At 52.7% G+C, this 18,710-nt stretch overlaps 8 protein-coding genes across 8 annotated transcripts; 2 read left to right on the forward strand and 6 right to left on the reverse strand.

Moving 5' to 3' along the window:
• Positions 1 to 722: 722 nt before the first annotated feature.
• On the reverse strand, positions 723 to 2,170 carry PHACADRAFT_247318 (uncharacterized protein). The gene is made up of 10 exons (XM_007390394.1): positions 2,018 to 2,170; positions 1,906 to 1,959; positions 1,820 to 1,849; positions 1,671 to 1,766; positions 1,605 to 1,621; positions 1,508 to 1,548; positions 1,397 to 1,459; positions 1,235 to 1,345; positions 1,126 to 1,185; positions 723 to 1,071 (listed from the first exon to the last, which is right to left on the reverse strand). The coding sequence occupies exons 4-10, from the start codon at positions 1,682 to 1,684 to the stop codon at positions 958 to 960; spliced, it is 420 nt and encodes a 139-aa protein (XP_007390456.1). The 5' UTR covers positions 1,685 to 1,766; positions 1,820 to 1,849; positions 1,906 to 1,959; positions 2,018 to 2,170; the 3' UTR covers positions 723 to 957.
• Positions 2,171 to 2,325: 155 nt separating this feature from the next.
• On the reverse strand, positions 2,326 to 6,196 carry PHACADRAFT_168384 (uncharacterized protein). Its single transcript, XM_007390395.1, has 11 exons — positions 5,424 to 6,196; positions 4,797 to 5,359; positions 4,431 to 4,525; positions 4,348 to 4,373; positions 4,116 to 4,282; positions 3,708 to 4,059; positions 3,262 to 3,653; positions 3,191 to 3,203; positions 2,989 to 3,138; positions 2,839 to 2,937; positions 2,326 to 2,786 (listed from the first exon to the last, which is right to left on the reverse strand). The coding sequence occupies exons 1-11, from the start codon at positions 6,079 to 6,081 to the stop codon at positions 2,575 to 2,577; spliced, it is 2,727 nt and encodes a 908-aa protein (XP_007390457.1). The 5' UTR covers positions 6,082 to 6,196; the 3' UTR covers positions 2,326 to 2,574.
• A 176-nt stretch (positions 6,197 to 6,372) lies between these two features.
• On the forward strand, positions 6,373 to 7,292 carry PHACADRAFT_247324 (uncharacterized protein). Its single transcript, XM_007390396.1, has 2 exons — positions 6,373 to 6,517; positions 6,577 to 7,292. Exons 1-2 carry the CDS (start codon positions 6,469 to 6,471, stop codon positions 7,038 to 7,040), a joined length of 513 nt encoding a protein of 170 aa, XP_007390458.1. The 5' UTR covers positions 6,373 to 6,468; the 3' UTR covers positions 7,041 to 7,292.
• Positions 7,293 to 7,473: 181 nt separating this feature from the next.
• PHACADRAFT_247325 (uncharacterized protein) lies at positions 7,474 to 9,124 on the forward strand. Its single transcript, XM_007390397.1, has 7 exons — positions 7,474 to 7,589; positions 7,647 to 7,818; positions 7,874 to 7,961; positions 8,016 to 8,168; positions 8,226 to 8,399; positions 8,450 to 8,690; positions 8,748 to 9,124. The coding sequence occupies exons 1-7, from the start codon at positions 7,493 to 7,495 to the stop codon at positions 8,801 to 8,803; spliced, it is 981 nt and encodes a 326-aa protein (XP_007390459.1). The 5' UTR covers positions 7,474 to 7,492; the 3' UTR covers positions 8,804 to 9,124.
• Positions 9,125 to 9,380: 256 nt separating this feature from the next.
• PHACADRAFT_247327 (glycoside hydrolase family 16 protein) lies at positions 9,381 to 12,659 on the reverse strand. The gene is made up of 18 exons (XM_007390398.1): positions 12,354 to 12,659; positions 12,269 to 12,304; positions 12,205 to 12,216; positions 12,034 to 12,150; positions 11,905 to 11,981; positions 11,801 to 11,847; positions 11,679 to 11,751; positions 11,580 to 11,623; positions 11,369 to 11,528; positions 11,170 to 11,310; positions 11,018 to 11,115; positions 10,071 to 10,963; positions 9,984 to 10,014; positions 9,870 to 9,932; positions 9,733 to 9,809; positions 9,617 to 9,678; positions 9,508 to 9,553; positions 9,381 to 9,453 (listed from the first exon to the last, which is right to left on the reverse strand). Exons 1-12 carry the CDS (start codon positions 12,593 to 12,595, stop codon positions 10,817 to 10,819), a joined length of 1,194 nt encoding a protein of 397 aa, XP_007390460.1. The 5' UTR covers positions 12,596 to 12,659; the 3' UTR covers positions 9,381 to 9,453; positions 9,508 to 9,553; positions 9,617 to 9,678; positions 9,733 to 9,809; positions 9,870 to 9,932; positions 9,984 to 10,014; positions 10,071 to 10,816.
• A 400-nt stretch (positions 12,660 to 13,059) lies between these two features.
• PHACADRAFT_247330 (uncharacterized protein) lies at positions 13,060 to 14,207 on the reverse strand. The gene is made up of 5 exons (XM_007390399.1): positions 14,179 to 14,207; positions 13,922 to 14,006; positions 13,700 to 13,854; positions 13,454 to 13,644; positions 13,060 to 13,398 (listed from the first exon to the last, which is right to left on the reverse strand). The coding sequence occupies exons 2-5, from the start codon at positions 13,996 to 13,998 to the stop codon at positions 13,216 to 13,218; spliced, it is 606 nt and encodes a 201-aa protein (XP_007390461.1). The 5' UTR covers positions 13,999 to 14,006; positions 14,179 to 14,207; the 3' UTR covers positions 13,060 to 13,215.
• A 164-nt stretch (positions 14,208 to 14,371) lies between these two features.
• Positions 14,372 to 16,702, reverse strand: PHACADRAFT_247333 (uncharacterized protein). Its single transcript, XM_007390400.1, has 6 exons — positions 16,495 to 16,702; positions 16,247 to 16,437; positions 15,538 to 16,196; positions 15,318 to 15,489; positions 15,192 to 15,265; positions 14,372 to 15,133 (listed from the first exon to the last, which is right to left on the reverse strand). Exons 1-6 carry the CDS (start codon positions 16,617 to 16,619, stop codon positions 14,459 to 14,461), a joined length of 1,896 nt encoding a protein of 631 aa, XP_007390462.1. The 5' UTR covers positions 16,620 to 16,702; the 3' UTR covers positions 14,372 to 14,458.
• A 240-nt stretch (positions 16,703 to 16,942) lies between these two features.
• On the reverse strand, positions 16,943 to 18,585 carry PHACADRAFT_247336 (uncharacterized protein). The gene has a single exon (XM_007390401.1). The coding sequence runs from the start codon at positions 18,464 to 18,466 to the stop codon at positions 17,252 to 17,254; it is 1,215 nt and encodes a 404-aa protein (XP_007390463.1). The 5' UTR covers positions 18,467 to 18,585; the 3' UTR covers positions 16,943 to 17,251.
• Between the last annotated feature and the right edge of the window lie 125 nt (positions 18,586 to 18,710).

An 18,710-nucleotide genomic window follows, 5' to 3' on the forward strand; every position in this document is an offset into this window, starting at 1 on the left:
GCTGTGCGTCCTTGAGGCGCTCGCGCAAAAGCAGTGAATTTTTAATTCTTTAGTATACAGCGTAGGACCACTCCTTGGGACACGCCGCTTTCTGCCCTCGCATAGCCTGTAGGGCCTATTGTTGCTACTTTCCTGTATATAATACATCCATATCTATGTGACATTAAAAATTGGAGCCGGTGATTGTAGCGTAGGTGGGGGAGCAAAAAGTGTCGAAAATTGTCAAGCGTCACCGGAGTCGCACAATGAGCTTAAAATTTGTGAAAATATTCATTAATACTCAATTGTATGCTCCATTTATGTGAAAATGCGCATACTGTAGAGGAATGTATGGTAGCAACCGAGGGCGAGGCGTGACGCTTTATGACGGGCAACTGGTCATGTGTGACTTGTGACCTAAGGCCTAATAAGAAACCGCCGCCGCAGGTGCAACTTGCACAGAAACTAGCAGCCAACTGACTGTGACGCGTGACATCGAGCCAGATAAGAAACGCGTCTAGTGGTGTGCGATGCGTGACGTTGCTACCATACGTTCTACAGTAATTCTCAAACGTTAAGTGTCGAGCCAGAATCCATCGGGCATGATTCCACCGAGCTTAGGCGTGACAGGTCTGTCCCAAGGAGTGGTCCTACACTGTATCCTGGCACAAGCTGATCAACAAGGACCATTTATATTCTTAATTCCCCCAAAAAACAGATTAGGTACAATTCGACGCGAAATAGCAAGCAAGAACAGGAAAAATATGTTTCTTGTACTGAAGGATCCCAGCAACGTGCATAGCCTCCGTTATGAGAGTAGAAGCGCTGGTAGATAATTGACAAGGCTCGACAAGGACTCAACGGAGAATAGCGAGCTGACATCGGCAAGATCCAAGAAATATTACGGGGTATATACGCACTGCACTGAACCTTTTCCAAGCATCCGACGCGATCAGGTTCCAGTACGGACTGTCGGAGTTAGTCGGAATCGGACGCATCCTTGTCGTTGCCTTCCTCTTCTATATCCGATATGGCGTCCGAACCCTTAGCCTCATCCTCGTAAACAGAGAGCGGAGGTTGACCCTCGATACGCTGAAATACATGCGAGATCAGGTGAGGTAATCGGTCTTAGATATAGCGGCATACCTTGAAGATGAATTTGCAGACAAGGTAGCCCTTGGGATTCAGACCTTTCTCCCGCCACGCCTATGCAATGATTAGCAGACTCGCATAGGTAGTGCTAATACAACCTCACTTTTTCGACGGTGTAGAGGCCGTCATAACGATAGCCTTCCAAAGGAGCATATTTCGACTCCAGCTTGTAGCCCCGGATAACACGGATGGGTTTCTTGGTCTCCACAGATTTCTAAAGAAGGGTTTCAGTAAAGTGACCATGTTCTACAATGTAGAGGCATACTAAGAGAGCCTTGTTACTCCTATTTTCGAAATCTTGGTCACAGCTCTGTGGCGCCGTACGGAGCTGGCAGAGAAGTTGGCTTATATATCATTCAGGATGGCAATGACATACGTTCTTTGGCTTTTCCTTCGTACCCTTCAAGTCGCGTCCGCCTGTTTAGCGAGAAGACATGAGAGGAGTATCGTGGTAGCGGCCACATATCACACACCTGCACCTGTGTAAGTGCTACGTAATGTCAGAACTAATCATTACAAAGGTAAGAAACTTCACGCACAATCCTTCCCCCATGTCAACATCATCCTCGTAGCCTCCTGAGAGAGCCACCGAGTAGCATCCCTCAGGACCGCCAGAGATGCCGGCAACGTATGGCCTAGATTAGATCTGGTCAGGGATAGCACTGTACGCGTCCGGAGAAGCGCGTACGCATGAATAGCATCTCTACTGCACTCCTCCCTGGTGGGCCGGGCATTAGACAGATAAGATAGGCTACAATTTGCAAGGCAACTCACCTAGTTGCCCACCATACTCCAACTTCGATGCCGAGAATAGATCCAAACACCTTCCTAGAGGCTGAAAGTGAGATTGGCCGTGCAAGCCTGGGACATGGACCGGGCGACTCACGGATCGTGTTTCCTCTCCAGTGGACTTCTCGCTTCGGACAACTCATGATTCCGCGCGTTCTTGCTGATAATGCGAGGCCCATCGTCTCTCTTTAGGAAGTCTCCATCACCCCTGTAATCAATCTTCTTTCCGGCGTTGCGCCCGCTGCGTCGGAGACCATCGGGGGGCGTGTCGACATTCTCGATGAGTACAGTTTTACGTGGCTTCTTCTCGGGCTTGCCTTCCTCCTCGCCACTTTCCGCGTCAGAGGTGGTCTGCTTACGCTTTTTCTGCGCTTTTGGTTTTGTTTTGGGTGCCTGCTTGGGCCTGGACATGACGATTTCGTTCTTGATGACCTCGATTCCCATGTCTTGGAGCATCTTCCTATTGCGGGCGATATTGGCCTCACGTTGTTCCTCAAACGCGTCCATAATGTGTATAGAGCGAGCACTGGGTGTGTGTAGGGAGAATGCAGAGTGTACGATACAGGAAGACTTTAAGTATGGAATCCCAACAATTCCAACCTCGCCACGTGGATGTCATGTGACCGCGTCCAATCAGACTGTACCCGCGGCCTGTCATGGTGAATGCGAACGACTTTTCTGTGGCGGTTTCTGCGGCTTGGATAGCCCAGGTGGTGCACCGAAGAAAGGCATAAAAACGTCATCGTATGCCGAGTCGTCCGGTGTGGACGATGTCTCGATGTACGGGTTGGTCGTCGAAGCTGGGCTGGGACTTCTGACAGGGGTCGATGCTTGCGTTGAATCAGCAGCACCAACATGCATGGGCTCTGCGCAGAATAGGTCAACAGTTATTCGCCAATCAACCGATGGATCACCCACTTGAGAACTTGCACTTCCCAGTTTTCGCATAAATGCACTTAGCGCCGTTCGGACACTGGTGAGCCATAGGACAAACTATCCCCAGAAGACAGGGTTTATCTGGTAGCATGTTAACGGATCGAACGAGTGATAATTGTACCGCCAGCATACCTCTGTTGAGATCAGGACAAGGCCACTTTTTAGCATTTTCCCGTAGCTCCATGACGTGCTTCTCATCGAGAATGTAATCGTGAGCGTATCGGCATTTGTTGCCGTGTTTACAGTGCATCAAATAGAAGAAATTGCATGGAGGCGGGCGATCTGTAAAATCATTCAGCAATTCAATAGAACGCATAGATATGTCCACACATACGCTTATGCAACGGCTAGAGAACGAGACGAAGTCGGCTATTGGATCGTGACAGGTAACAGTTTCGGACGTACCAGTCCTGGGATTGGCATCCGACCATTCTCAGCCTTCTTGCCCGGCGACCCAGGCACACCTTGAGTCTGCAATGCAGGCGAGGGTCTGTTTCTGAATTTGTCGAAATCCTGTACTTGAACCGGCTGAATATTGCCCGTATGAACATTTTGCTGTCTCTTGTAGTTGATAGTTTGGAGCCTCTCCGTCATAAAAAGGCCCGGGATGTCAAGGAATGGGAGGTTTAAGCTCTTGACTTCAAATGCAAATTCTCTATAGCCTCGCAGGATCGTTAATTTGTGGTGCAGACCCTCGTTGGCGAGATAATTCAGTGCGGAGGTATAGCCATTGTCATGTGCTCCTCCGAAGAATACACGCGAGGTCTGGGGGAAGCGAGTAAATACACGGAGAAATTCTATCATGCTTGATTAGCCTCCTACGTCGAAGCACAGTCAGTATCGAAACTGACCTTTGATCTTTGAATCCGCCGCTTCTTTCCCGACGCCCACATCGACGAATGAGAACAAGGGCGTCGCCTGATTAAAGCCCATAACAAACTGATCAAATTGTTCCGCCGTGCACAGATCGTTCGCCGTCAGCGCCTCGGTGAGTCCTTTCTTGTTGCAGTATATCGTGAGCCAAATCTCGCCGCGTCCTGCGGAGCCGCCGTGCCCGGGATCAAGGCTCGCCATGTGCTCGGTGAGGCCTTGCGTGAGTACCTTCGCCGCACGCCGTCCTCCCGCCAGACCGTCACGAATTAGCTGCGGCGAGAAAATGTTTCCGTCGCCATCTATAAGACATAAGATAAGGGGGCTATCCTCCTGTGGACATGCTATCTTTTAGCAGCGAAGGTGTAGAGAAGGCGAAGTGTTCATGCCTTTAACGACCCAATACTACGCTCTAACCTGGAGACCTGTTTGTTCGAGGCGTTTTTCTCATCTTCTACAGCCTTGTGAGCGATTTTCCAGACGGCGACTTCTCTTTCGAGCTCTTCGACCCTCGCCTCAAGCTCTTTGTTACGGGCGGTGGTCCTCCTGAAAAGACCTGTTGAGTAGCACAGCAGATAACTTCGTCATATGCACACAGAGGCAATCGGCGACGAGACGCACCTGTCTGTTCGTTCAAAAGGCGTTCCCTTGTGCGACAAGGATCAGACAAGCTATCGCATAGTAAGAGTTAACGCGGTGCTCACCATTGTTCATACTCTCCCGTCGTGCTACCATCTTCCGGGTCATCCATGTCTGCAAGGACGCATCCAAGGTCCTCACAGCAGAACTTCCGGGACGGCTATAAATCTACCGCCTGCCTCGAAGATTCAGAAACAAGAAAGACAAAGACCAGGAACAGAGTACACTAGCGCTTGCGTGTCTTGACTCTTGAGGGACGCGGAAAGCGTGTCGGGTCACGAGATAAGCCTTACACGAATGCATACTTTTTCTCTAAGACCAACGGTGACAATTATTATTACAAGGAACTGAGATATACGATGCACAATATGGGACCAGGTGCCCATGGAAGATCTAACGATACAGATTTGCGACAATAATTAGCAGTCGACAACGTCCTGAACAATTCGCAAGAAAGACGCTCTGCTCCCGTGCCCGAATGAGGCACCCCTCCCATTTCTGCTCTGCTTCCAAAGCGTATACAGCCCCTTGAGACTTTGTCGCAAAGCCTCGTCCTCCTCGTCTCTCTCCAAGGCTGCACCGAACTCCTTAGTAGTGGCGCCCAGGGCCTCGTGCACGACTGGGGATTCCTCAGCGCTGGTAATGAGCCCGAGTGCGTCATCGGACGAGGTGGCTGCGTCGGAGGTGTCGCTTTCGAGTGCTGGCGCCTCGATATCCTCGAAGTCGTCAAGGACTGCCAGACTGTGGCGGGGGGATATCTCTGCCAAGAGGCGGGCCAGTGCCTTGGGCGACGCTGGATCTGACATGCGGGAGCCCGTCGGGCGTTCCTGGCGCATGAGGGAAGGAGGGATCTGCAAGACTTCGCTGTCTACACAAGCGGGCACGGGGAGCGCATATGGAGACTCCACAGCATGTGTATCATGGGAAGGGTCGGCGTAAGGATCAGGTCTACGCCTCTGAATAGGTGGAGATGGTATCGTGGAATCGGCCGTTCCTAATCATTGGGGAGCACGTATGTGGTTAGCAGAGACGCCGCAATTATCAATACAGCGACGTACCCTGAACGGTGGCATAGCGTGCCCAATATGCATCTTCGCCGTCGTCTGCATCTTTGGAAGACGCTAGCGCATTCATCGCAGAGGGGCCATCGGCGTCGCTGGCCCCGTAAGCATTCCAGTAGTCGTCGTCACTCTCGTCGTCGCTTTGGTCGCTAAATCTATACGGGTTGTACGCGGGGGCCACAGCATCGCTTTGGGGAGAGCTGCTGAGTGACGCCTGGAATGACGAGACTTCACTAAGTTCCGTCTTGCATTCCTTGGGGAATGGCATCAACTTGGTATCGTGGAACTTCCAGCCATCAAGCTCGTCCCATTGGAAGACGAGTCGCACCGCGTCAGCCTCCCCAGGAGCGTGCAGCGCGACATGGGCATAGGTATGTTCGGTATCAGAGGTGTACCGCACGGAATATGTCCGTAAGGCGTCGTCGTCCACAGGGCGCGGCAGGTTCTCCAAAAGGTCGACTGCTCTCGTGGACGTCTCGGACGGCCAGCAAAGGTACTGCACCGGATCGTCCGTGGATATAGAGAGGAAGTGGTGACGTTGCAGTAATGGCCTCGAGAGCAGGAACGGTGGAAGCGGCTGGTCAAGCTGTGAAGGGGGCGCGATGTACTGGAGGGCGGTGTGGACGGTGCCCAGGGAGAGGGGGGAGGGCGACATGTCGTGCGGGGGAGTTTTGCGGGGTGCGGGGGAGGGGAGAGTTGCTAAGGTTCGTAGTCATCTGCGGCCGCTCATATACATATGCGGGAGCACCTGCGGCACCCACTCTTGGGCCAAGTTCCATGCTGAATTACAAAATCGCCATCAAATGCCCTCGTGAACGTTCAAATTCGCACACCGCCCGCCGTCCGGGATCCCCGCCGGCCGATACCCGTGACATATGCCATCGTGACATTGTCCGTGACACAATTCTGTAACACTAGGCGTAACGGTGGTCTTCAGTGCCCTTCTGCGACTTTGATACCATCTCCGACGACGAGCTTTATCCCGCCTAGGTTCCTCACTGAAGCACGCTCTTTTGACGACCATACCACTTCGTCTTCCAATATGCGTCTTACCGCTCTGATTGCTGTACTTGCCCTACCGTTCCTCGCAGTTGCGCAGGTATGTCCCCTTCCGTCGGTCGACTACAAATCTTGTTTCACACCCAGTCCCTTGCGCAGAATAACAATGCTACATCTGCATCTACTGCGTCCGGCTCCACATCAGCTCCTGCCAGCTCTGGCTCTGCATCGCAATCCCCTTCGGTCATTCTATCGACATCGTTCACGACCGGTGTCTCGCTGGGTCCAGGGCGTGTTACAACCACCTTCACGTCTCCTGTTGTCCTCACTATCACTCCCTCTCCCACCTCTTCGGGGAACAATACCTCAGGCAATAACACCAACTCCTCAAGTAGCAGCCCCTCGTCGACAGGGCCGCTGCCGACCGCGCCGACAGATATAAATGGCGGAGGGGATGGCCCAGGTGGCGGTGCACCCTCGCCGGGCGCGTCTGGATCGGGTGGCATCTATGGTCCACCGGATAGTTACATTTCCTTTGCCCTTGCTTTGCCGATCAACTCCATCCTCGCGTGTATAGCAGCAGCGGCGTTGGGAGGCACGTTGGTGTTGGGATGAGGTCCTCGGAGACCTGGGACGATTATGAGGGATACTGTTTTATCTTGTCGCATCCACGGACCCTTCCCGGACGGACTACGCTATCTCTCTTTGCATATGTACGCACGCACCAGGGGCTGCATAATACCAGTATACACTGCGTTGTCTTGGACTACTTCTACCTTCTGCTGTCAGGTACTTTCCTCCCCCTTTGCTATGCTCTTGGTTGTCGTCCAAGTGTTTTGAGGTAGCCTGCGACGAGAGAAGATTTTAGGCGTTTGATTGATGTTGAGAGCGACCTCCATGCAAGGACACGTGCGGGCTTTGGTACACTCTCGTGTTTCTCGCCCCTCACCCAAAACCTGTCGAACTCTATCTGCACGAGCTTATCCTATTCCTATACGAACCATCTTCAGCGCAGGCAGTTGATGTCCACATCTACAATTGCAGAACACCCACGCAAAAGACAGAAGATGGAAAAGATGATTGGAACGCACAACGGCACTTTCCACTGCGACGAAGCTCTCGCTGTTTATTTGCTGCGTCTTACCCAGGAGTATGCAGGAGCTGGTGAGTGATAGCCGTGCGACTCTTGCTCCCGCACCCTCAACCGCGGATCACGTATAGACCTGAAGCGTACCAGAGACCCGGCTATTCTCGACACTTGCACGATTGTCGTCGATGTCGGCGGTATCTACGATGAAGCCAGACAGCGCTTTGACCACCATCAGCGTGGATTTGCAGAGGTCTTCGGTCACGGTTTTAACACGAAGCTCTCCTCTGCTGGCTTAGTCTACAAGTGAGTACCACACTTCACTGCTGCCTTTGAACTGGCAAGACCGATATCTTCGTAGACATTTTGGCAAGGAGATTATCGCTAACCGGCTCAACATGACCCTCGACGACCCTCGCATCGAGATCCTCTGGCTGAAACTGTACAAAGTGCGCTTCGCTATCCCTCCACCTTAGCTCCGCAGGGTGTTAAACAGACCACAGGAATTCATCGACGCGATTGACGCGATTGACAATGGCATCTCCCAGTACCCTGCGGACATGCCTCCGCAATACCGCGTTAGAACGGACATTTCTGCCAGGGTCGGCCACCTCAACCCCGCCTGGAATCAGCCAGCTGACGCAAAGACCGTCGACGTAAGCCGCATCTGTGACTAAGTCTCGTAGGCGGCTTTGACAGTAAAAACTGGTTAGACGCTATTCCTGAAAGCATCTGCCCTCGTCGGAGGCGAGTTTGCTGGCAGACTCGAATATTACGCAAATGCTTGGCTCCCGGCCCGCGACATCGTCGCCGCAGGTCTCAAAGACAGGGGAAACGTTGACCCTAGTGGTAAAATTATCCTCTTTGACGCCTACGCCCCTTGGAAGGTAAGCATGTGTTTGGTATTGAGGACGGCAATCATTGACGCAGGTCGCAGGAGCATCTCTTCGAGCTGGAATGCGACCTGGACATCGCTGATCACGAGAAGCCTATCTACGTTATCTACCCTGACGAGACAAGTGATCAATGGCGCGTCCAGGCGGTGCCTGTGGCTCCCGAGAGCTTCGAAAGCCGCAAGGCTCTCCCTGAAATCTGGCGGGGTCTCCGCGACGACGAGCTCTCTAAGGTTTCAGGCATCGACAGCTGCGTCTTCGTCCACGCTAGCGGCTTTATCGGAGGTAAGTATCAGTTCACTTGTGATGCGATGACACTAAATGAACATGTTATGCCAACAGGCAACAAGACTAAGGATGGAGCTCTCAAGCTCGCCAAGTTTGCGCTCGAGCTCTGATACTCGTTTGCATAAGAGCTTCCGGATTTGTCAGACTTAGGTAAAATCTGAGCCTCGCATCCCTTGATGGGAGATTCTGCACACCGCGCTGTGCAGGGCACGACTGTCGTGCGAGCTTTTGCTCTTCCTCCATGAAATTGGAGGATCATGCGCACCGTTTTCCATGGGGAGATTTCGCTTAACTGTGCCGTTCCGGTCTATACTAGGGTCCGAAGGTCGCGGCATGAGGGGTTGTATACAGTCTACGTGCGAAAATGGAACGTTTATACCTTGAGCTTATGGTTCATCCCGTATTATGTACCATTCGGCTGGAATAAATCGTCATTCACTGTCAATCGTCAGCGTCATCGAAACGCGCGCGCGACAAGGGTGACCAAACGCGAGAAGCAGGGCCTCGCCACCCTGCAGCGGCAAAAAGTGGTAGAAATAATGGCTCATCATTCGTCGTGGGCGTGTCTGACCTGGCTTTTCGTCTCTTTCTTCCACCATGTCCAACGAACACAGACTCCGTGTGCTACTCACAGTAAGCATCGCCATAAGCCACTGAGGTCTCGGCTGATTGATGCTGTGAGCGCAGAACGATGACGGACCTCCTGGCCGCGACTCGCCATTCGTCTACGGTCTTTACCGTCACTTAACCAGGGACTTGGGTGCGAATTCCGCACAGATGTCTTCAGCGAAAGTATAACGTCTCATACACGCAGGCTGGGATGTTAAGGTGGTCATCCCAAGCTCCCAGAAGTCTTGGATAGGTGCGCACTTCGCTGCAGTGCCATCGTGAATTTTAACATGACCTGAAACTGGGGTCTGTGCAGGCAAGGCGTACCAGATTACAGATGTCATTCGCGGTCGGTATTACTATCCCCGTGATCCCGGTATGCCAATATCCGGCGCTGTCTCATGGTACGCTCGCTGACAGCAGCCGACAGACGGCTCTGGGGAAATCTCAAGCGAATCCCGTCCTCTAAAAGAAGACGAAGTGGCAGAATGGATTCTTTTGGATGGTGTAAGTCTTTATACCCCGGTCTTTCATGTTCCCCGTGATTACTGACAAACCCTACCGCAGACTCCGGCGACCTGCGCCAACATCGCGTTACACAATCTGTATCCTGGCCAAATTGATCTGCTGGTCCGTTGGACCTTGTCCCTGCAAGTGCTAGGCTGATGAATTCGCCGTTAGATCTCAGGCCCAAACTTGGGACGTAACAGCTCAGGTCTGTTCTTCTGTCTCCTCTTGAGTAGGTGTGAGCCGGGTCTGACCAGACACCAGCCGCCTTTTCCCTATCATCTGGTACCATAGGTGCCGCACTCTCGTCCAGTCTCTCGAAGATCCGTTCCATAGCCGTCTCCTACGCCACAGTCTCGAAGCCAACCCCGGCTGCCTACTTCGATCCTGCACATAGCCTTGTGTCCCGCATTGTTCGCCACCTATGGGACAATTGGGGCGTTGACGAAGGCGGTATTCGTAGCGGGGAGGTGGATCTTTACAGCATGAACGTTCCCCTGATTGAAGGCCTGCTCAGTCCTGAGGGCTTGCGAGTCTGCTGGACAAGGATGTGGCGTAACTCATACGGCCGACTCTTCACAGAGGATGTCATATCGAAGCCAGCGACATCTCCAGCCGGCCCTGACTCGCTTGACACTAACGAGAAGGGCGTTATACCGAACGGCAATGGATCTCATGGTGCACCCAAAGATCTGGTGTTTAAATTCTCTCCAGACCTGCGTCCAATCATCCACCCCGACGTGGCTGACATGCCTGTCGGCTCGGACGCCTGGGCTCTCAGCAATGGGTGGGCCAGTGTCACTCCTCTACGAGCTACGTTCGCAGAGCCGCCGCACGAGATAGGGGAGACTCCGATGACTCTCGAAGACGTAGAACAGAAGGCCCTCTGGAAGGTTAAGTTGTAGAGTATGTTATGGAGCAACTCAAGCATGGACTCGGTGTAGGTCCAAGATATGTCCATCCACCAGTTTAGTCCGATGAAATGTATGTAGTACAAGTGTACACAGTTATATGGCCATCGAAATCAAACTCAAGAGGGCAAGCATCCCTATCACGCTCCATGAGACAGGGTGACCAAAGCCTGCTCCATTTGTGACTCCGATCAGAGATACCTTTTTGTATACCTTCAGACTGTTAATAGACCATGAGGCATTCTACATGACAGGAATCAGCAGAGGACAAATCTTGGGAATCAAATGAGTACTTGCCACGAAATTGGCGGGGTCCATCAAACGGTCCGGGCATGTTCCAGGGCATCCCGAAGTGGCGTACGAGTTACCAGCCCAGTCACCACAAAACGTGATGTCTATACGATTGCACGTTGGTAACCGTAAGAGGAATAAGTTAGAAATATACTCACCGAAAACAATGGAATGGTTGACGAAGTTGGCAATGGGATCACACCCAGTTGGTTCCAGGAGGGCAACTGGTGGTCCCCAGAGATCTGGGCTAGGTTCGCCTTGGACGACGTCTTGAGGCACAGCTTGCCGGTAGAAGGACCCTGCAAGGCATATCACAGTCAACGATACCAACCACAAATTATGAACAGGCCAACTAACAGACAGCGATCCCAGTGTCGTCCCATTTCATAGCGAAGACTCCGCCACCGGCAGCATCGAACGTCGGGCCGTACGATGCCTGACTCCACTCGGTGATGCCACAGCCAGCATTGCCATTGTTATTGCCGTCACAATCGAGGTTGGGTTGGCCGTTGGTAGTCTGACGAAGGTGAATCAACTATATACCACGGCGCGTGAACACGAGACCTACCACAATGGTTCCAGTAAAGTTGGCATTTTGAGTGAGGGTACAATCTTATCAGAGCTGCTCAGTAATAAGCACCAATGAAGCGAGACTGGTAATGCATACTTGGGCCTGTATGCCAAGTAACCTGATTGTGTTCGTTATCGTGCACACCTTCAATGATATCAATCTCGCCAGTCTGAAGCGCAACGGGTGATCAGTGCTCTACTGCAAATTCAGTCACGTACGTAAGGCCATTGGCCGCCGCCAACCGTCCACCACGCAGGCCAGACACCTAGAGCGATATATTGGTAAAGACGAGGGAGAGGGTACTTCCGCCTAACAGGCTTACCGCAACCCCACGGTGCTCGGTTAAGATCCAAGATGAATAACCCAGTGTTGTACTGTGCCTGGCTGGAAATGCGCACGCTGCGGCTTGTCAGCACTAAGGGTATATAAATGGGTTTGTGCAGGTATGCACCTATTCCGGTAAACACCTGCTGCTAATTGTGTTGTATCGTCACCCTTCATGAATACCGTTCCATTGTCGTCGACATAGGCAAGGCCGTTTGCAAACGCAAAGTCTGCGGTTGTATAACTGGAAGGGCGATTAGCGGGAGCAGCTCAATGACTGTTGGACTGTCTAATTCACTTTACAGTTCCGCTACAAGTGTGTCAGCAAGATCGGTAATTCGCGCTATTGCCTTGCGACTTACTGCGTTGGATCCGGATAAGTAAAAAAGGTGAATGTACTGTGCCTTTGAGTATTATAAAAGCAATGAGAGCATGATCAGGACGCACTCAAAGAATGTCTTCCCAGCGTAGGTGTCCTGTATCGTCCACACGAAGCTACTCTCAGTGGCGTTTTGCAAGTTGCTCGATCTCTCCTCCAGCGATACCGCCTGGCCGCTCAAGGCAGATGAGAGTAAGAGGAGGGCAATCGCACCAAAGCGGAGATTTCGGCAAGAGACCTGTTGATGTCCGGCGTAGTTCTGAGAGTGTATAGTGATAGAAGGTAAGTCAAGCAGCAGTTGCGAAAGCATTATCGGAAGCATCAATGTCGGTGCGGGTCGTGAAAGTCGTCGGTGGTACGGTGATATAATGTGGTACGTTGCAAGAGCAGGGCAGGCACATAAGTGGGACCGGGCTTTCGTTCTCATATTGTTCCACCACGAGGCAGCGCTCCGGGGATTACGCTGCTCACACGTGTAGACGGCGAGATTCCGAGGGCAGCGGCCAGCTCGGTCAGCTGGGCGTCATGGTAGATGGAAGGAAGATGACCCCCATCTTTGAGGCTGAAGGTGAGCCATTCTACGACACTATCGTCAGCCGTGCAGATGGCCGCTTAAGTTGACTGTCCAGACAAGGATTCAAACCGTGGGAGCATCGTACCGTGCGAACGCGCTGGTGGTCAACACTGCAGAGAACACATCGTTTTATTTGTCCGTGAGCAACATACAGCTCGGAGTCCGCATGCCACTCACTACACACACAACCAGACAATCCCGACAAGGCGAACTATTGCTCAGAGAATCACGCGTTCTGGTGGGCGGACAGGCACGAAAGCATGGTCCCATACCATGAGAAACATGATGTAAATTGTGTGTACAAGGACAGGAGCGTAGAGCAGAGGAGAGTATGCAGAGGACGACACAAAAAGAGATCACCGGTAGCGACGGAGAGAAAGTGTGTTGTGCTTTTTCCAGGTCGACCAGCCGGGAGTGTGGTTGTAGCGGTGGCCCTTGCCAAGACCGCGGTTCTTCTTGCCAGTGCTGGTGAGACCACGAGACTCGCGGTGCTTGTGGACGGGCTTAGCGATCCAGCTGATGCGTGGGTCTCGGCGGATCTGTGAATGGTCATTTCAGCGAACTGTACAGAGTTCGAGTTGTCAAGTTGCTCACAGCTTTGTGGAACGGATCAACAAGGATGACCTCGAAATACTTGTAAACTCCGTCCTGGTTCACCCAGTAAGAGTTGAGAACTCGGAGGTTGCCGCACCGCCTGCCAACACGCTCCTCCGCGACGCTCTGCAGACTGCGCTGAGGCTTGATCTGGTTCACACCCTGGCGAACGGGCTTGCCAAAGGTAGCACCTAAAGATGCGTTCAATAACGAGTCGAAGACAGATTCTTTCAGTAATTGGCGTACCCTTGGGAACATGCTTCTTGCGGTTACCCCGGCGAACTCGCACACGGTAGATAACGTAGCCCTGCTTGGCCTTGTAGCCCAACCGGCGAGCCCTGTCCGGGCGGGAGGGACGGGATGCACGGTGAATGACATTCAGCTGACGGTATTCCCAGCACCTAAAGTGCGGGCAGCGCTGTCTCAACACGGCACAGTTCCAAGGCTGCAGAGCGAGCCAAGACGCACCGAACACGGAGAAGGAACCGGAGGACATCCGACTGCTTCTTTTTGTACAGCTCGCCGATGTATTTGTATGCGCCCATGTTGCGAGCTAACGAAGGAGGGGGTTAGTCGCAAGATCAAGCGTCCGAGTTGGTAAGGGGATTCTTCATCCAGCCATCCGACGAGCAATCCACCGATTTCCCTCCAACTTTCTTGCTACGAACATGAATCCCGGTATTCTGCATGCACTCGACAGCGAATCCGCATACAAACATACTCACCTCTTGAAGTCTTGAGGCTATCGTCGGCGGGGCTAGCTGGCTCTGAGGGCTCGCGAGGGCGCGCTTCACTTAGTTACGTAAGCGTATCGGGCGTCAACGCGTCGTGGCGCCTGAAGATTTGGAGGGGCGCTTGGGACTTCCCGTTCCTTCCCGCTCCTCTATGCCTCGTCCAGGACAGACATTTAACGTTTATGAGTCGTCACGCGTAATTATATTATGCACAGTTTGTAGCTATTGTACAAATGAATCCCTGGAGATGATAGATGACACATTTTGAAATCTAGTGAGCCAATCCTATATGTGAAATCCGCTCTTCTTTCGACCTCAGCCTAAAGTACGCAACTACCATGAACAAGATCCATGCAAATGCGATCGACAGCCCGCTGATGATCGCAAATATCTCCCCCCGCTTTACCTCCTTTTTGGATCGCACCATCTTGACGGTTGTCTGGCCAGGCGCGAGGCTCAGGTATCTGCTGTTACGCGCGGAAGAGGATATGGACGGTGACCGAAGCAGGGGGATACTCTGTTCAGCGACCGTAGATGTTGACGGTGAGGCAACAGCGATGCTCCTGTAACTCCGCACAGTACCAGTGGCGGACTTGCCACCAAGTGTAGGCGATGAGGGATCGTAACGCTGCCACTCGTCCTCCACTTTGCGAGGCCCGCTCGACGCGGTCGAAGCGGCATCAGTATCCTCTTCATGGATGGGAGGGAGCAGCGCAGCCGTACGCCGGGCCGCGGCCCATTTCTGTTTCCTGTCTAACCGAGCTAGGGCAATGAGGGCGCCGAACTGCGCGATGTTGAGAAGCAAAAAGGCATTGAGGAGATATTGGATATCTTTAGTATCGCCGTTTGTAGGCGAGGTGATGACTTCTGCTGCTGGCTTCTTCGATTTGATATCTAGTGCGACGCCAGCTAGCGTTTGGAAGATGGTCGAGCCAGTCTGTTCCAGCTGAAAGAACAAAAGTCTATGGGTAAGTGCAGTAGCGGGTAGCCACGAAGCCACTTACAGCCTTATGCGCACCAAGTGTTGTTGACACATATTTGGAGGCGACAATCTCAGGTACCAGAACAACAAGAAGGACTGACATGAAGTCAGATCGGCCCGCTACGGTAATGAGGTCGGAGCTACTTACGTGGGGAGAAACCATGACCAGTCGCAAAGGAGGCAATGGCAGGAACAGGACTCTGAGTCATCGAAGGAGGTAGGGCTAGCCAGAAATAGCAAGCCATTGTGAGGAGGGATGACAACATAAATAGTCGCATGACGATTCCGCGCTTGCGCATGCAATCAACCACGTAACCGGTCTACGACGAGGTCAGCAAAGTGCGTATATATGACAAGGAGCGACTGACGATGGGATACAGGAAGACGCTGCCGGCAAGCAGATACGATGCCTTAGTACTAGCATCGTTCTCTGCCAGGTGATATCGACGTTCGATGATGTTGGCGCACAGGTGCGTGAAGGGCGCCCATATCGCTCCGCAAAGGACATTCAATCCAATGTAAGCCCAGAAAACGTCGCCCAGCTTGGTAATGTCCCGGAGGTTGACCGTACGCTTCTTTGCCACCTCTTTGAGGGCCTCGGCTTCGGAGAGACTATGAACGGACCCTGTCCGAACGTGGTCCGCAGCTTGGCTCTCAGCTTCAGCGTGCAGCTCACTAGCTTCGAGCTCGGCGCCCGCGCCTCTAACGAGCCACTTCGAAGCGGACAAGTAGACGAGGTTGATGGCGAATGAGAAGGCGGCTAGGCCTGTCGCGGCATAAAAAGGTGCGTGGGGACCAAACTTCTCGGCCAGTGGGTATGAGGTGCGGGCCGACACGAAAGATGCGCCTTTCCCGGCGACCAGGCCCAGAGCGAGCGAAACTCCAAGTCCATGGGATTTGAAAAATCGAACGATGATAGTTTCCTGTACGACAGCGAGCGGGCTAACACCGAGGCCGAAAATGAACATTCCGAAGGCCATGACTCGGACGCTGCCTGAGAGGTTGCCGATGAGAAGACAGAGTTGACCTGGAAGGTGTTCAGCTCGAAGTTGTGCATGACTCAAAAGGAGAACGTACCAAGAAAGACGACACCAGTAGCAAGAATACTCGTGGATGTCGTGCCAAATTTACTGGCAAGCACACCGCCGACGAGTGGGGTCCAGGTGCTGTTCAGAGAGAACGCGGATATGAGCAACGAGAACTCAGTATTATCCGTGCCCATCTCCCTTGAGAGTCGTGACTTTAACGGGCCGAGGATATATGAAGCACTATTATGACAAGTGCATTGATTAGCCCGAGGCCGCTTGATCTCGCAAACAGCGTACTAATGGCTTCCGATGCTCAGGGAGCAAGCACAGAGCAATGCCAAAGCGCGGATGAGGTGGGCTCGCACAGGCGAAATGGTCTCGGTAGGTTCCAACGTTACAGGCTCATCTTCGTCGACAATCATATCGGTATTATCGTCTCTTGTCGGCTGAAGGCTGCGGTCTCGTGCGCTTCGCGAGGAAGAGCGATCTCGATAGTGGCGTGTGGAGTCATTAGTCGTAGGCATGACAAGCGACTGTAAAGCCCGCAAGGCCAAGATATATGAAGGGGAGGATCTGGATGTAGGACGTGAGGGAGGGAGGAAATGGGGAAACAACTGAGGGCTTTGTAGGAGCAGAGGACAGAAGTGGTGGAGTGCGGCAACCTGGAGGCCCGGGCTCCTTATCAGATAAAACTCTGGCCCGAAGAGATAAACGCTATAAAATGATGTAAAAATGATGACTAATCTGCTATCTAATCATAGAGTTCCCCTAAGCGAGTGTCCATGAGTCAGCTTTGCGGCATCAGCCATCTTGCTCATCCGGTCCATAATATTGCCTCATAACGTCTTTCAGAGCCATCTGCCTCTAGCATCAGTACATTCATAGAAGTCATAACATCACGCCAGCGCATCGCCTCGATATGTCTTTCTCACAGCGGTACGTTTCAAGCTTGTCGCAGCGGCGCGCCTAGGCACCTGGGAACTGTTCTGGATCTTGGTCGGGAACACAAGCAGACGTCTGGTCTCGTGTTTAGCGATCATCGGCTTGCAGCAAGTCAACTGCTCCGTTTGCCTTCAAATGTGGCGACCCTTGTGAGATACTTGCTCTCCCATTCCGTACCGCCTGCCATCATCTCCTGCACCCAGCCCATCCGCCGACTTAACCTCTCTAGGTCCCTGCTGTTGTAGTAGTTGTGTCCTCCACGCGGGTGCTTGAGTGACGTGTCCACGATCAGAGCATCTTCTGACACGTCAAAAATCCCATGCTCTTTCTCAGACTCGGGAACCCAGAAGAGGGTGCCGTGGTAAAAGTACATCGGAACCGCCGCGAAGTGCCTATATCCGAAGCTTGCAGGTGGTAGGGCTGGTACGCCTGTAAGTTGAACAAGCTTTCGTGAGACATCATTCCCCAGGAATTGACAGAGCTCTTTACCGTCATTGAATGCCTTCATGGAATATTCCCGCACGGCCTGTTCTCCCTTCTTCTCGCGGCGTTTTCGCACAGCGTCTTGCCAAGCCTCTACCAGAGCAGGGTTGCCTACTCTGGGAGCCCCGAATGCTGCTACTGTTATGGAAGTGTCGCCCAGTAACTCGGAACTATCAGACCCCAGCAAGTCTAACGCGAACAAGTACACCATAGCCCCGCCCATGCTGTGTCCTGTAAGGACCAACCCATCCACCTCAAACTCCTTCATACCTCTCTCTATCCCTTCCCGCACCTTCCGCTTTATTCCCCCATACAGTTTCCAGAATCCTGCGTGCACTGCACATCCTTGTCCGATCGGGTGACGTCTCTTTCGGAAGTGTACGTCGTACAACGCGTGACGTACTGTCGCGGTGCCCGATATTGCTAGAACTAGCTGTTTCGTTTGAGGTCGGTATACCACGAAACCCGGCAAGTCCGCAACCTCTCCGCGGAAACCCAATACGAGCGTTGCCCCAGGTAACGCATCGTATCCCTCCAGGGGGAAGTCGGCACGCGACAACGCGTCAAGGTGCTCGAAGACATATCCCGGGGACAGTACGGAGTACGCTACCTCGGCGAACTGTCCTATTTCTGCGAGCTCCTGCTGCAGCTCGGGGCTAGCGAGGTCGTCGGCCGTCAGGACATGTCGAGAGCGTGTAGCACATAGCTTCGCAATCTTCCGGAAATTCATCTGCTTCTCTGAAGCGTACATACGCCGTTGCTCCGCTGTGAGCTTCGAGTTCTTTTTATGGCCGGAGAGTACCTTCTCGCGTAGATGCTGGAGGATACCTAGTCCCTTGTACATGGCCGATATCGATGTGAGAGATGACGAAGATGAGTCGCTACCGTAAACACTGCGGAGGTCTTTACGCAATTTCGGCGTTCTGCGAATAAAAGGGTAGTTCGGAGAAACTGGGAGCAGTGAGATTTAGACTTCTGTATCCGTGCCGGTAAGTTAGAACGTTCAGCCCGGGTCATACATAACGCTAATCTCATTGCTTTAGCCACGCATAGTAAATACAGCCGCGGAACATGTATCACGAATACGG

Source organism: Phanerochaete carnosa, assembly GCF_000300595.1.
Source record: "Phanerochaete carnosa HHB-10118-sp unplaced genomic scaffold PHACAscaffold_1, whole genome shotgun sequence".
In the NCBI taxonomy this organism is placed as follows: domain Eukaryota; kingdom Fungi; phylum Basidiomycota; class Agaricomycetes; order Polyporales; family Phanerochaetaceae; genus Phanerochaete; species Phanerochaete carnosa.

Excerpts from the sequence above, each read along its gene's own strand:
- PHACADRAFT_247325 (XM_007390397.1), top strand. The coding sequence starts at position 7,493 with ATGGAAAAGATGATTGGAACGCACAACGGCACTTTCCACTGCGACGAA. Across the intron at positions 7,819-7,873 it reads TCTGCTGGCTTAGTCTACAA|ACATTTTGGCAAGGAGATTA; the intron begins GTGAGTACCACA and ends ATATCTTCGTAG. Across the intron at positions 8,691-8,747 it reads CGCTAGCGGCTTTATCGGAG|GCAACAAGACTAAGGATGGA; the intron begins GTAAGTATCAGT and ends TTATGCCAACAG.
- PHACADRAFT_168384 (XM_007390395.1), bottom strand. The coding sequence starts at position 6,081 with ATGTCGCCCTCCCCCCTCTCCCTGGGCACCGTCCACACCGCCCTCCAG. Across the intron at positions 4,526-4,796 it reads TGCGAATTGTTCAGGACGTT|CCGTCCCGGAAGTTCTGCTG; the intron begins GTCGACTGCTAA and ends GTAGATTTATAG. Across the intron at positions 3,654-3,707 it reads GGCGGATTCAAAGATCAAAG|AATTTCTCCGTGTATTTACT; the intron begins GTCAGTTTCGAT and ends CAAGCATGATAG.
- PHACADRAFT_247327 (XM_007390398.1), bottom strand. The coding sequence starts at position 12,595 with ATGCTTTCGCAACTGCTGCTTGACTTACCTTCTATCACTATACACTCT. Across the intron at positions 11,529-11,579 it reads ACTTTACTGGAACCATTGTG|ACTACCAACGGCCAACCCAA; the intron begins GTAGGTCTCGTG and ends CACCTTCGTCAG. Across the intron at positions 10,964-11,017 it reads TGGACCCCGCCAATTTCGTG|AATGCCTCATGGTCTATTAA; the intron begins GCAAGTACTCAT and ends CCTGTCATGTAG.
- PHACADRAFT_247333 (XM_007390400.1), bottom strand. The coding sequence starts at position 16,619 with ATGATTGTCGACGAAGATGAGCCTGTAACGTTGGAACCTACCGAGACC. Across the intron at positions 16,197-16,246 it reads TACTGGTGTCGTCTTTCTTG|GTCAACTCTGTCTTCTCATC; the intron begins GTACGTTCTCCT and ends AACACCTTCCAG. Across the intron at positions 15,266-15,317 it reads TGGTCATGGTTTCTCCCCAC|TCCTTCTTGTTGTTCTGGTA; the intron begins GTAAGTAGCTCC and ends ACTTCATGTCAG.
- PHACADRAFT_247318 (XM_007390394.1), bottom strand. Across the intron at positions 1,460-1,507 it reads CGAAGGAAAAGCCAAAGAAC|CTCCGTACGGCGCCACAGAG; the intron begins GTATGTCATTGC and ends CTTCTCTGCCAG. Across the intron at positions 1,346-1,396 it reads GGAGTAACAAGGCTCTCTTA|AAATCTGTGGAGACCAAGAA; the intron begins GTATGCCTCTAC and ends ACCCTTCTTTAG.
- PHACADRAFT_247330 (XM_007390399.1), bottom strand. The coding sequence starts at position 13,998 with ATGGGCGCATACAAATACATCGGCGAGCTGTACAAAAAGAAGCAGTCG. Across the intron at positions 13,645-13,699 it reads CAAGAAGCATGTTCCCAAGG|GTGCTACCTTTGGCAAGCCC; the intron begins GTACGCCAATTA and ends ACGCATCTTTAG. Across the intron at positions 13,399-13,453 it reads TTGATCCGTTCCACAAAGCT|ATCCGCCGAGACCCACGCAT; the intron begins GTGAGCAACTTG and ends GACCATTCACAG.
- PHACADRAFT_247324 (XM_007390396.1), top strand. The coding sequence starts at position 6,469 with ATGCGTCTTACCGCTCTGATTGCTGTACTTGCCCTACCGTTCCTCGCA. Across the intron at positions 6,518-6,576 it reads TGCCCTACCGTTCCTCGCAG|TTGCGCAGAATAACAATGCT; the intron begins TTGCGCAGGTAT and ends ACACCCAGTCCC.
- PHACADRAFT_247336 (XM_007390401.1), bottom strand. The coding sequence starts at position 18,466 with ATGTACAAGGGACTAGGTATCCTCCAGCATCTACGCGAGAAGGTACTC.